At 37.4% G+C, this 13,583-nt stretch overlaps 1 protein-coding gene across 1 annotated transcript in view; it reads left to right on the top strand.

Annotated features, from left to right (window-relative positions):
- Positions 1–4,223, top strand: part of LOC107587195 (G protein-coupled receptor kinase 6-like) — a 54,564-nt gene extending 50,341 nt beyond the window's left edge. Inside the window, exons 14-16 of the mRNA XM_016274861.1 lie at positions 931–1,068; positions 1,798–1,932; positions 3,057–4,223. Of these exons, the coding sequence (XP_016130347.1) occupies positions 931–1,068; positions 1,798–1,932; positions 3,057–3,107 (324 nt within the window). The 3' untranslated portion in view covers positions 3,108–4,223. The remainder of the gene's footprint in view (positions 1–930; positions 1,069–1,797; positions 1,933–3,056) is intronic.
- Positions 4,224–13,583: the final 9,360 nt, after the last annotated feature.

Genomic DNA, 13,583 nt, shown 5'->3' on the forward strand with positions numbered 1-13,583 from the left:
TCACCGCATGACGCGCTGTGAGGATAATTAAAGTTTAGGCTATTACCTTACTCCTCATTGAAAATGTTTTTTAAAAGTTTTTTTAAACAAGTCTAATAATTTATATAATGAATTATAGACCTATAATTAAAATTATTAACACTACAGTCATCAATGAAAATTAAGAGCAGCTTTATTTCGTACACCGATTTTCAAAAACAACCTGTTTAACGCGAAACATGTTTCTTCTCATGTTTTTCACTATACGGGCCAATATTAGGGAATAATTCAGTACAATTATATACCGTTATCAGCATATGTTGAAGTCGTTTCGTCTCTCGTTGTCTCTCAGAGAATATGCGCCATTAATGCAGTGTTAGAAAGCTCTGTCAGTTTTTTTACTTTCACCGGCATAACTCTTGCGCACAGTTTGCGCGTTGCTTGACCCCTCCCCCATAATATCAATTGTTTATAGGCCACATATTAGGCCCTTTTTTTTAGGTTTTTAATGTTTATTTTTCAGTGTTAATGAAAGTGACACCAAAAAACAGGAACATCGTTAGGAAATCCTTGGGGGGGCTGTGCCGGGGCTGAGCAAGTTTCTGATGGGGCTATAGCCCCGTCAAGCCCTCCCTAGCGCCGCCACTGTTCTTGGAGCATAGAAATTTTGAATAATATGCCAGTCGCGCTTTCCTTTCATTTCCTTAGTAAATGGGAAATGGAACTTTCAAGCTTCAAAAACAAAGCAAAACTACTTGAAAGTATCATAAAAGTTGTTTTTTTTGTGTGTGTTTGTTTGTTTGTTTTTAATGACACAACACCTTTATGTAAAGAGAACAAAAGTCGGATCAGAGTGTGACTTGCAAATGATTTGTTCATGAATCAGACATCACTTCTCGTCTCATGAACGCACCGAGTGCGTAGCATGACATGCTTTTATGTCTGTCTCAGCCTCAGGCCATCTACTGTAAGGATGTGTTGGACATTGAACAGTTCTCCACAGTGAAAGGGGTGGAGCTAGAGCCCAAAGATGACTCCTTCTACAGCAAAGTATCCACAGGAAACGTTCCCATCCCCTGGCAAAATGAGGTCAGGTCACTACCCAGAATAAACTCTACTCGGAACCTTGATTGATGATTTATGACCAGCATGCAATAAAAATGAAATTAACATTGACTTTGATAATGTGTACAAACAGACTTCAGTTAATGCAAATATGTGATATTTTCTCTTGACATGCATGCAATGTTGTCATTATGAAATTGACTGGCTTGTATAGTTAGTCTGGTTTTAGGTTAACCAGACCCTGCTCTGATGTGTTTGTTACCTTTACATAAGATGCATTCTTGCAAAATAAAAGGAACAGGATCACCTAGAAATCAGAAAGAAAAGCGACACAATGGCTGAAAGTAAAGACTACGGTCTAAATGTGTATAGCTGTTGTGGTGTTGCTTTAAGTTGGATGAATTTAAAGTCACAATGAAACTTTTCATCCATATTGTAAAGTAGATCTGAATACGAAATTGCAGTTAATTGTGAGAATTTGATGATTGTAAGCAGACTAAATGATTCGAGAAGCCTGGCATACATCACCAGAGAAAAGTCAGTTGTTTTATCAGAAGATCGAGTTATGACAATGTGATTTAATCAGTTATTTCAAATAACAAAACAGTTTTAAAAAAAAGCTAATTTAAGAGGGTTTTCAAACCTTTGTAGTTACTAAGATTATCACAACTTGCCCCTGTAACAACAAGCCCCAATTTTCCCTATATTAGTTTGACTTTAATTCTGAGTGTGTTATTTTATTGATCCATTCAGATGATAGAGACAGAGTGCTTTAAAGAACTTAACATCTTGAATTTGGATGCCACTGTGCCCCCTGACCTGGACTGGAGAGGTCAACCCTCGCCCCCACCCAAACAGGGCTTACTGCAGAGACTCTTCGGCCGGCAGGTGAGATTTCCTCACATTCTTCTATTATTTATATGCAATGTTTTTACTCCAAGGCATTATTGTTTGTTCCATTAGTAAATGAGGTTGTCAGCATCTTGTTAAACAGCTCAGCCAAAGTGTATCTGAACCTTTTTGTGTCCTGTTTGATACTGAAATCGTATACAGCTTTGCAGGCGATTCTTGTAATTAAATAAAATATCAGTGTGCAGGTTTTCTTCCCCCTCTACTTGCTGTATAATTAGTCAGGTACATGAAATGATTTGTGTACTATACTCTGATTACTAATGTATAATTTTTTATAGCCTTTTGCCTTGCTTCTCAGTTTTACTTGGGCCTCTAGGCACTCTTTTTAAATCGGAATGTAAATACAAATTTGTATTACGGACAAAAAATAATGCCTGTCATTGTGAAATGGTAGAAACATCATGAAATGGTTTGACAAATGCTATTTTTTTCCTGTGTTGAAATATTTCCTATTGAAACAGGAAGTTTGGGCTGGACATTGAAGGCTTAGTGCTTTAAAAAAAAAAACATTTAAAAATAGAAGAAGAATTAAAGGGGTCATATGATGCTATTTTAAAGATCATTATTTTGTGTATTTGGTGTAACAGAATATGTTGACATGCTTTAATGTTCAAAAAACACATTATTTTTCAAATACTGTACATTATTGTAGGTCCTCTATGCCCCGCCTCTCTCAAACATGTCGTTTTCAACAAAGCCCCCTCCTTTGACAAGCGCAGTCTGCTCTGATTGGCCAGCTGACCCAGTACATTGTGATTGGCAGACCACCACAAGCACGTGTCGGAAATGTCACGCCCCTTACCATAATTGCGAGCTTCAAACTTTCAAAGTAAATATCAAGACAGTTAATAATGTCGTTAGTTTTACCATCAGTTCAAGAAATTACTACTGTTAATGCTAGAATGTGTTTTCTAGGAAGAGAAAGTGCACTTTCAAAAGTGTTCTTTCAAAAATCTGCTAAAAGTTTGAGTCAACTTTTATTAGTACACTAGCATGACCTGAAGCTAAGAGACAACCTACATTTTGATTTGATGAGGTTTTTAATGCTGATGTGAAAATGCCTGTGTTTGACTGTGCATCTGTCTATACTGCCCCCGCAGGACTGCTGTGGAAATTGCAGCGACAGTGAGGAGGAGCCCACACGGCTGTGAAGGCGTGGCCTGGCTGTGGCTCCTCCCCTACACCACTGAGGATCTCATTTGTTTACAGTTTTTGCACATTTGTATTTTTAAGATAGCTCTATATAAACATTGGAATGTATATTTTCACTATATAGCCATGCAGTGTATCTTATTTAAAGTCATCAAAATGAAAAGGACAGAAAAAAGGGTTCCAATTTTTGTCCTTTATCATGTGTGACGTATGGAAAGGACAGATCGTTCAACACTGCTCAAGTCTCAAACCCAGTTGATCCAACCGAGCATGTACATTTAGTCAGTATGTCTTGCAGCCTCTTTGCGCTTTTTTCTTTTTCTGTTCTTATACGATTTCACACACATGTACAGTATGCACTCTGAATATTTGTTTTAGATGTGGGGAGCAAAGGAAATTTGCTTTTGCAGATATTTTTATATTTATATTTTGCATTTTATTTTCTTATGGTAATCTCGACAATCAAATAACACCATTTGTATAAAACAGTGATAAATGCGCATTAATGGAATTTTTAAAAAGCAAAAACAGGAAGTGACTATAAAACAGAGGGAAATTTTAACATCATAAATTCTCTACCAGAAGTCTCCAATATGTTTTATGTAAGGTTACTTAGCTAGAGGTACCTAGTAAACCAAATAGGCGTGACTAAAGTGCATATATGTACAATAACAATTGCAGACAGTTGTACCATGTTGTAAATATGCGACACTCATCTGTAAAGTCTTCAGTGCGTCTTCCTGCTAATTCTTCTCTGGATAATTGGGAAAAACATAATGATCAGTCCTGTGTGGCCCATAAGTTACATAATGAGTAGGGTTGGGTATCGTTTGAATTTTATCGAATTCCGATTCTTAACAATTCCTAGTTCCGATTCCAATATGGTTAAAAAAAGGCAAACATTTAGATGTCAAAAATATTTATTCTGTCTTTTAACTAATTATTCTGATGCAGCTGAATAACATTAGCAAAAATCAGCAGCCTACAGAACATTTAGGCCTTTACGTATGGTTTACGTAACAAAAATACCACAGCAAAAACAACTAGACCTAATATAAATTTTACACATTATATTGTTAAAGACAAGTAAACAGTCAGTAATAAAATAGGAACAAGCAAATCAATTAGCAATAACATAAATAAATACAACTGAAATTTCAGGTACAGAAATTTAAATCAAAAGTTTAAAAACACTGCATAGTTTTATTTTCATAAAATATTAGTTAATCCTCATTAAAGTTGTGTTTAATAGGCTGCTGTCTCTTTAACACCGAACACACGTGAATCTAAAATACTGTTACACATGCGTTTTCTTTCTCATCTGGTTACGTTCACGTGCCCATTCATTGCAAAATGTGAAAGAGAAATCAGTTCCGGCCCGGAAGTACCTTTTCTGCAGTGGAAATACACGGAACGGTTTGCGAACGGACACGGGACACGTTCTCTGTGCTCGCGCTTCAGTGAACTACGCTACGCGACACACAAAGCAGTGTGCAAGTTATTTCCCTTCTTACGCTTAAATGGTTTAAAATCACATTAAAATGCGAACGCTGAAATCATTAATCGGAATCGAAATGCACGTGTCTTAAGCCTCGTTCACACTAGCAGCGACTTTTGTCGCCAGGGGCTGGCGATGAGGTTGCTAGTGGGCGTTCTCAATACTGGTTGCCTTGACAGCGAATCAGGTTTCTTGCCGCTAAGTACAAACATTTTGGAGGCAAAAGACTAAATATAATCTAAATCTATATTAAATCCGTACATACAAACAAAAATGAATGAGAAACAGAGCCTACTTTCTTCCATTGCGTATGTTTATCTACGGCGCCGAGAGGAGAACGATCACATGAGCTCTATTGTCTTCTTTCCTATTGGCTGTCGCTCCCGAAAGTCGCTCTTCATTTGCATAAAGTTGATGGATTCTGAACTTTGAACACGCCCCATCCGGTCGTCAACGGCCGCTGTCGCTCGTGTCGCCCGGAAATCGCCAGCTCTCCATTGAAATGAATGGGATTGTGTCGCTTTGCTGTTGCGTGTCGCTTGTAGTGTGAACGGGGCTTTACCGAATACCCGGTTCTTGGAAATTTGGAACCGGTTCTCGATACCCAACCCTATGAGTCGAGCTATGAGGCATTATTTTCCATTTACGATCTATTTCACAACATGACTGTAGTAATCTTTCATTCCAGCTCTGAAGACCGAAAGACTTTAATTAAGGCCTGTTTCACACTGCACACGTAAGCAGAGCGTTAGCAGTGCATCTTTTTCCCGGCGCCCATGTTAACAGATTTGCGCATTCACACTGGAAACTGAGGCGATGTGGCAATGCGAAGTCTATTTTAGTTAAAGCAACAATGCATCGTTTTTGGCCAAAATACACATGTTGATATGAAAAATGAAAAAATTTACCATAAAATTATAAAAGTGATGAATGCTGTGTTTCACACAGTCATGACTTTCAGCACTGCGGGAAAAAATAAATGATTGTTTGCCCAAACCTCGAAAGCATGTTTAAATGATTAAAAATATAGGTGTAGCTTAAGTTAGGGAATCATTTTATTATAAACTATACCTATATGGTATGTGTGGGAGAGGGAAAGTGTAATAGCAGTATGCTGTCCTGTCCATCATAAATTAAAGCATGTGACAAGCATGGCAGCTAGTGCTCAGAGGAGTCCACCTAAAACAGACAAATCCCGTTCTTGATTTTGTAGGATACAAGCCACATTTCAGCTGCCAGTGTGAAAGCACAATGAGCATGTGTTGTTTCCACTCTGCATACGCGCAGATACTGTTATCACTCTGCTAGTGCATCCAGTGTGAAATGGGCATAATACTCAATTGATGCTCAGCACGTCATCATCGCTTAACAGTTCAATGTCCTAATAGACATTACAAATGATATTTAATGTTTTAAAAGTAGATATGCACAATATTATGGGGCTGTGTATAATTTAATTGCTGCTTTTTTATATGTACACTCTTAAAAATAAAGGTGCTTCAAAAGGTTCTTCAAGCGATGCCATAGAAGAACAATTTTTGGTTCCACAAAGAACCATTCAGTCAAAGGTTAAAAACCATCTCTTTCTTACCTTTTTGTAATCTGAAGAACCTTCTTTCGCCACAAAGAACCTTTTGTGAAACAGAAAGGTTCTTCTGATGTTGAAGGTTCTTTATGGAACCATTTAGACAAAAAGGTTCTTCTATGGCATCGTGAAGCACCTTTATTTTTAAGAGTGTAGGTCAAACAAAAAAATTGCCAAAAAGAAATGTTTTGTTTTGTGTTCCGTGTCTCCTACAATCACAATAAGCTCTTTACATTTTCAGTTACTTGGAATCATGATGTCTTGGGAACTTTGTTGTAAATTTGATCTTTTGATGCACTTAAGACCAAACTAGTTCAATTTTTGTCCTCCATCTTCATAGAAGGTGCCTTTTTAAAGTATTAAGGTACTCGTCGTTAGGGATTTTTATTCAAATATCATATTTTTGAGTTAGTTTAGCATTTTGTGCAGACACTTCGTCTTTTCTTCGCTGTTGTTTTACCTCAAATATTACTGTGCCCTGTGGATGTTCATTTTTTTTCCAAAACATGTGAATTCTTATGTTGGACATCGTAGAAACGACAAAAGCTTTGGGACTTTGTATTGAAGCCTAGCTGAATGCGTAACATCGGTGACCTGCCAACTCAAGGGTCTGTGAAACATAACTTGCTTTGCAGGAAGTACATGGTCCATCTACACATTTCTCATCCATCTGCAGTTTACATTAGTTCTCTTGGATAATCTCAAATACATTCCAGTCTCTACAGCACTGTACAGTTGTACATTTTGAGTTTTTCTTTTCTTTTTGTTTATTTAGCAATAATGGATTTTCTAAGTATAACTACTATATAAAATGTGTATAAGATGATAACATTTCAAATCTAGGGTGAGACGGAACTTAGTTTGACTCAATGTTTTCCTGAGCCAGGTTTGTAACACTGTGAAGTGAACATTTTTGACACGGTTGTACTTTATTTTTCTTTTTTTTGTTTGTTCAATGCACTGATATTTTCTGTTTGCGAATTTACTGTGTATGTATAGTATGTGTGCCTAAATGCTGTATGTCTGACTGTATGTGCGCTTTTACCTGCACATATTCTTTACCATAACCACTAGTGAATGCCATTTTTTTACCCTAAATGAGTGAAATGTTACGTTCTAGGGGAGCTTTCAGTGTTGGTTTTTTCTTTTCTAAGAGGAGAGCTTGAGAACTTCAGGCTCACTGATAATAATGTTATCTATTATTAGTAATGCCAGTCATTTCCATATCATGGATTTCATGTTTACCTCAAGGCAGGGGTGGCGCTAAACTCCACTAAATTTCATACAAAACAAGACTTGTACTGAGAATTAGACATGCCACTGCTTTAGAGGTCAAACTTCCAGCCACATTTGTCAGTGTTATTAATTCATTTCAGTTGTCGACAATAAAAACAGACCCTGTGATATGAAAGTATGTCATATTAGTTCTTCTCTTGTTTTTTAAAAGAGTATAAACAAGTGAGATTATTCCTACATTTTATAAGCTTCAAAGTGTTCGGTACCATTTTAATTATCATTTTCCATCAGCAAGCAACATGCCATTGAGGGCTATAGAATCAAATTTGACATTTTTTTGGTAACTATAATGTGCTAATATGAGTAAGAATGGTGTATAACTGGAGGATCTGGCCATTCCCATTTCAAAAGGTGGTTTAATTTTTCAAATGTGACATGTTTTCTGAGTTGTTTTGCTGACAATAACTCAATTGTAATTTAGTAAAAACTGATTTTAACATTTAAACAGTTTTTCTTTTCTTTTGCCTTATGTGTATGTAGAAGTCCATAGCCCTTTCATTTAAGGCCAGAAATTGAAAATTTGTCTTGTACCTGTTTATCCCTGTTCTTGAAGCCTTATTTGTATGTGATACAAAAAAATGGTTCCTGGATTGCACATTGAATAATACTTTTTTTTGCTGAATTCAATAGTTAATTCTCACTCAGGTTACTGTCATCGTTATGTATGTTTTTATTTGCTTAATATGCGTACACAGCCTTATTGATAAAATAATGTCAAATTACTGGTTTATATTTGTCCATTTTAAAGTTGCATAAAAGACATGCCACTTGGAATATTCTTTAAAGACTTGTAAAGATGATAAGGATGACCGTGAAGGAGTTTGGTGAGTAAATGTTGTTCTTGTCAAAGCACTGATGCTCATTTTCCCTCTGTTTAGTTTCTGGTGTCTGTCTCTGGCCTGTGAAGCCTGTACATTGCGCATGGCCTCTCATGCAGGTCTTCTGTGTAACAAACACAATTTAGTTTGTTTTCCTTTTTTCTGCATTAGTATTCAACTTCAGTACATTTTTATTTGGTTCGTTTTTGTGTAGCTCTTCAACTTACTTCATATTTGAATTCATTCGAAATCTATCTTCAATTTGCGATACCATAGCATTGCCCAAGTTACTGTACCATTAAGGCCACCTTTATGTCTGAAATTAGTGAAATGTTTCAGACAAAAATGTCCATTGTCTATTTTCAATAGTGTACCAAAGCATGAAGGACCACTCACAGAGAAGTGACTTTAACGCCAGCTACTGTATGCATGAAGAACTTAAACCCGCTGAAATATCTGTGCCATCGTGAAATTCCAAATGATGCCGATTACATATGTGAAATTTGTGAGTAAACGTAAATGTAACCACACCTTAAAGTGGGTTAAGAGATACGCGCAACACATGTAAAGACAGTTTATTGATCTTAACTTCTGGAAAGAAATAGCAGACACTGGACAAGCATGACATTTTTTATTGTTCATATGTCGTCTGTACGTATCCCTTTCAAGGAAAGTCTTTTCACTTGGCGGCCATATTTGCAATGTCTCTGGGTAGCAATTTCAGGCATTCAAGACCAAATCCTATCTGCTTGAATAGAGACATTCAGAAATCTCAAAAACTGCTTGCCGCACTCGTATTTAAATTACATATATAAATTACTACTGGCTGCTGCGGTGATATGATGATTTTACCAATTGGCGTTTGGATCTTTTATTACACTCTTAAAAAATGCTGGGTTAAATACAACCCAGTATTTTTTAGCGTGTAAGAAGACAAAACTTATTCCTCATTGCACTTTCTCCCTTTGATAGTAATACGATTGCACCATCTTGGTATATCAGAAGTTTTGGTATGCATACACTCAGCATTCAAAACTGAAGTTTACTTGGGGCTTTAGTTTCTGGTCTGACCTTTAAGTTCCGGTTCTTAGCAGCATTCCAAGAGCACTGAGATTTTCACAGTTTGTATCACTCTGCTGCCTGTGTTTGTGTGTTCAAAAATCAGTCTGGGTGTTTTTCAGTGACAATTTCTGCAGATTACAGCAATACGCCAGAAGGGATTGATGAGGGAGTTCAGTTCTTGCACAATTCTGTTTTGAATTTGTTTGGAACTATTTTATATGGTGGGGCAAAAACAGAAAAGGTAACAGGCAACATTGTGTAAGTTACTCCGTATCAAATGCTTGTTTATTGAACTTTTCAATGAAGGCAATATGACACTCGCAATTGTGTTGTTGTTGGTCTGAAATGTCAGCACAATAAAAGTGCCTGAAACAACAGCACTCTAGATATTGCTTAACCTTTAAAGAACAAAATGTTAAAACCGTTGTAAACTTTTAAATAAGGCAACATCCAAGTTTGTCTTGAGGAACTGATCCAAATTTCGTTGAAAACTTTTAAGTATTAGGGATGTAAGCGTATGTCATATTTTGGTACTGCATAATGATCACCTTAAAGTTATAGTTCATCCAAAAATGAAAATTCTGTCGTCATTTCTCACCCGTGTGTCGTTCCAAACCTATATGACTTTCTTTGCTTTGTACAACATAAAAGAAGATGTTTTGAGAAATGTCACAGGTTTTTTGGTCCATACATTGGAAGTCAGTGGTCACCAAAACAGTTTGATTTACCGCATTCATCAAAATATCTTTTAGAAATGAACTTTCTTAACCTAACTATCACAGAAAATGAGAGTAATGGACAGACAGAACTGAAGTGGTCTCCTTAGTGGGCCGCTACTGCACACTAATCGAGTGCCTGATAGTGTCTCTTAATTTTTGATACCCTTCTTTTTTTACATCACATGGGCAGATAAACAGCAGATGGGCTTCATCTGATCACTCAATACCTTGATATCCAGTTCTAATGAAAGGTATTTTATTATGCAGCACGCTAGTCTCAGTTCAACCTCAATACACAGCTCAAATCGTGAGTGCCGTTTTCTGCAAGAACATTTGACTCGTCCATCAGGCAGCTGCAGACCATCCATGCACGTCCACATTCTCTTGCATCTGGCTCTCCTCTCCACTTCTTCCCTCTGTTGCTGGGCAACGATCTTTAAGAGGGATTTAAAAGAAATAAATAATGCTGCAAATAGACTCTGGATTCTGGATTTTTTAACATTTGGAGAAGAGTGAAACTGAGCCCGTCACACACCGTCTGTGAGGTGTAGACGTGGCATCTGGCTCAAGGGCCTTCAGCGAGAACGAGGAGGGAGGGGGGATTATTGATGAGAGGTTTGAAAAGCATTTCTGCTGTACCTAACCAAGGTTGTTCTAGTGAACATGAAATACTGAGGGACTGCTATTGGAAATATATATCTAAGCTGTGAACTATACATTTATGGAATGAAATAATAATGATAGGAAAGGAATCTTATGCCACTAGGAATCTTCCCCCGGAACCTTATGCCATTTATAATGCCTGTTCAAAAAGTATACGGTTACAAAATATTGTCTTCTGGATCATCAAAATAGAATTTCCAGTTATTCGATGGTACCTAATGCTGCGTTCAAGTCCTCCTGGGACGTTCGTACTTACGAGTTGACAAGTCATAAGTTTTGTCGGCACAAGATGGCGGTGTACCTTCTTTTAATAAATTACAAGAAAATACAACAGGGTCTGCATTTTTTTTACTTGGATTTCAGCTGCGTAACAAGAACATGACCAATTTAAGTTTATAGGACAACTAAACTATCAATTTAAACAAAAATTTACCGTCAACTACAGACGTTGCATCCATCGATTCCGCCATGTTTCTCATTGACACGCCCCCAACTTGGATACTTGGAAAAAGAAAATTTCGAGTTTCCCACTCATAATAACGACTTTGTGGTGGCATTCATGTGCGTTCAACTCGTAAATACGATCTATCCGACATGACTTGAACACACCATAAGCTAACATGCTTTTGTTGTGATAAATTCCTTGTAGTCCTCATTTGTAGGTTGCTTTGGATAAAAGCGTCTGCTTCATGAATTATATGAACATAAATGCTAATTTAGCAGGCTAATTGGCTAGCATTATGCTAAAGTAATAGATTAATTGGCTTTTTGTATGCTGAACTTAAAAATGAAAAAAAAAACATTTAAACAAAAATAGTGATTAATTAGGCCATGTTTCTGTTACATGATATATGTGACACATAATTTGAGGAACATTAGCCTAATTGTCATATTTACATAGAAGACATGATGTTAGACTTGATGGGGTTACACTTTATTTTAAGGTGACATAATTTCATGTTACATTTATTCACTGCAGTAATATAATTAAATTATGCATAATTAAAAGTAACTAACCCTAACTAAACTCTAACCATAACCTAACCTGGTCATGCTTTATTTTAAGGACCTATTCTCACTATTAACTACAACTTTTGCCTCAATCTCCTAATTTGCTGCTTATTAATAGTTAGTAAGGTAGTTGTTCTTAAGGGATTCTAGTAATATGCATGCTAATAAGCAATTAGTTAATACTAAGAATTGTTTCCTAAACTAAGGTGTTACCCTTAACCCTATAGTTGTCAGCAAACAGAAGAGGACAACACCGGTAAGTACATTTCAACAGAGTTTATTAAATGATGCTTCAGAAGAGGAGAAAGCGTTGATCACAGATATGGCTATTTTGGGAGAGTTTAGAGCATAGACTTAGCTTAATAGTTAAATCAAGTCACCTTTATTTCTATAGTGCTTTATACAATACTGATTGTGTCAAAGCAGCTTTACAGTGTCAAACAGGAAAATAGTTGTCAATAATGCAAGAGGACAATAACAAAGAGTAACTTTTGATCTAAATTCAGTTAATTGATGATTCAGTGATGTAATCATCCAGTGTAGATCTCTTCCAATAGTGTCTGTGCAATCAGTCAAGCGTCTCCAACTAAGCAAGCCGAGGGCGACAGTGGCAAGGCATGAAAACTCCATCGGTGACAGAAATGGAGAAAAAACCTTGGGAGAAACCAGGCTCAGTCGGCGGTCCATTTCTCTGGCCAGACCAAACCAGCATGGCGTTGTTTAATTCCAGGCTGCAACACAGGTCAGATTGTGCAGAGGACTTGTCTGGTTCCTGTGTTTTTTTTGCCGATGGTCATCTAGGTGACTAGGTCTTCGCAGGAGATCTGTCTCTGGGGCGCATCTAGTTGACATAGTCTCTGGAGTTTTGGTTCCTTGCCGCTGTCGCCTCTGGCTTGCTTAGTCGGGGACACTTAATATCCAGCGATATTGTCGACTTGATTGCACAGACACTATTTAAACTGAACTGAGCTGGATGATGACATCACTGAATTCCATGATGAACTGCCTTTAACTGAAAATTGAGTGTTTACTATTATCATTTTGCATTATTGACACAATATTTTCCTAATTAATGCTGTACAGTTGCTTTGACACAATCTGTATTGTTAAAAGCGCTATATAAATAAAGGTGACTTGGATTGACTTGACTGACATTCAGGGTTGTAGAGGTCGTCTCTAGGTGCTGATCCACCATCTGATCTGGATATGGATCCATATGGCTATGGTGACCTCGGAATAAGAATGATAGAGACTAATATTAGCGTAGATGCCATTCTTCTTACAATTTAGTGAGTACATCGGGTGTTATGGGAAGTGTTCCGGTTCCAGGTAGCCTGATTAATGCAGCCTAACAATCCTTTAACGGATTTGATTTATAGAAATGTGATGGTGTACTATGTGTATGCTAGGTTAAAGAGATGGGTCTTTAATCTAGGTTTAAACTGACATAGTGTGTCTGCCTCCCAAACAACGTTACGTAGATTAGCATTAGCGACAGAATAATCACACTGATGTCTTTTCAGGTGATGATAGACCCGGAAATCTGAGCAGACGACTGAAGAAGAATAGGTAAGTAGATCAGGTAAGGAGCCAGGGAGGTTGATGCACACATGTGAACAACAAGACCAGACACTCAGGAAGGGATGTGACGGTGGCTTTATACTGGGCTTGATTGGTGTTCCAAGTGGCCACCTCGTCGCCGGGAGTCCAGGATGGTGTTGACTCTGTAGATGTTTTGTTCCTCAGCGATCTCTGGAGGAGGAGGAGGTTAGTAACCGGTTTGAGGAGTGAGACATGGAAGGTAGGTGCAATGCGGTAGTGAG

Source organism: Sinocyclocheilus grahami, unplaced genomic scaffold (assembly GCF_001515645.1).
Source record: "Sinocyclocheilus grahami isolate Dianchi unplaced genomic scaffold, SAMN03320097.WGS_v1.1 scaffold91.1, whole genome shotgun sequence".
Classification (NCBI taxonomy): Eukaryota; Metazoa; Chordata; class Actinopteri; order Cypriniformes; family Cyprinidae; genus Sinocyclocheilus; species Sinocyclocheilus grahami.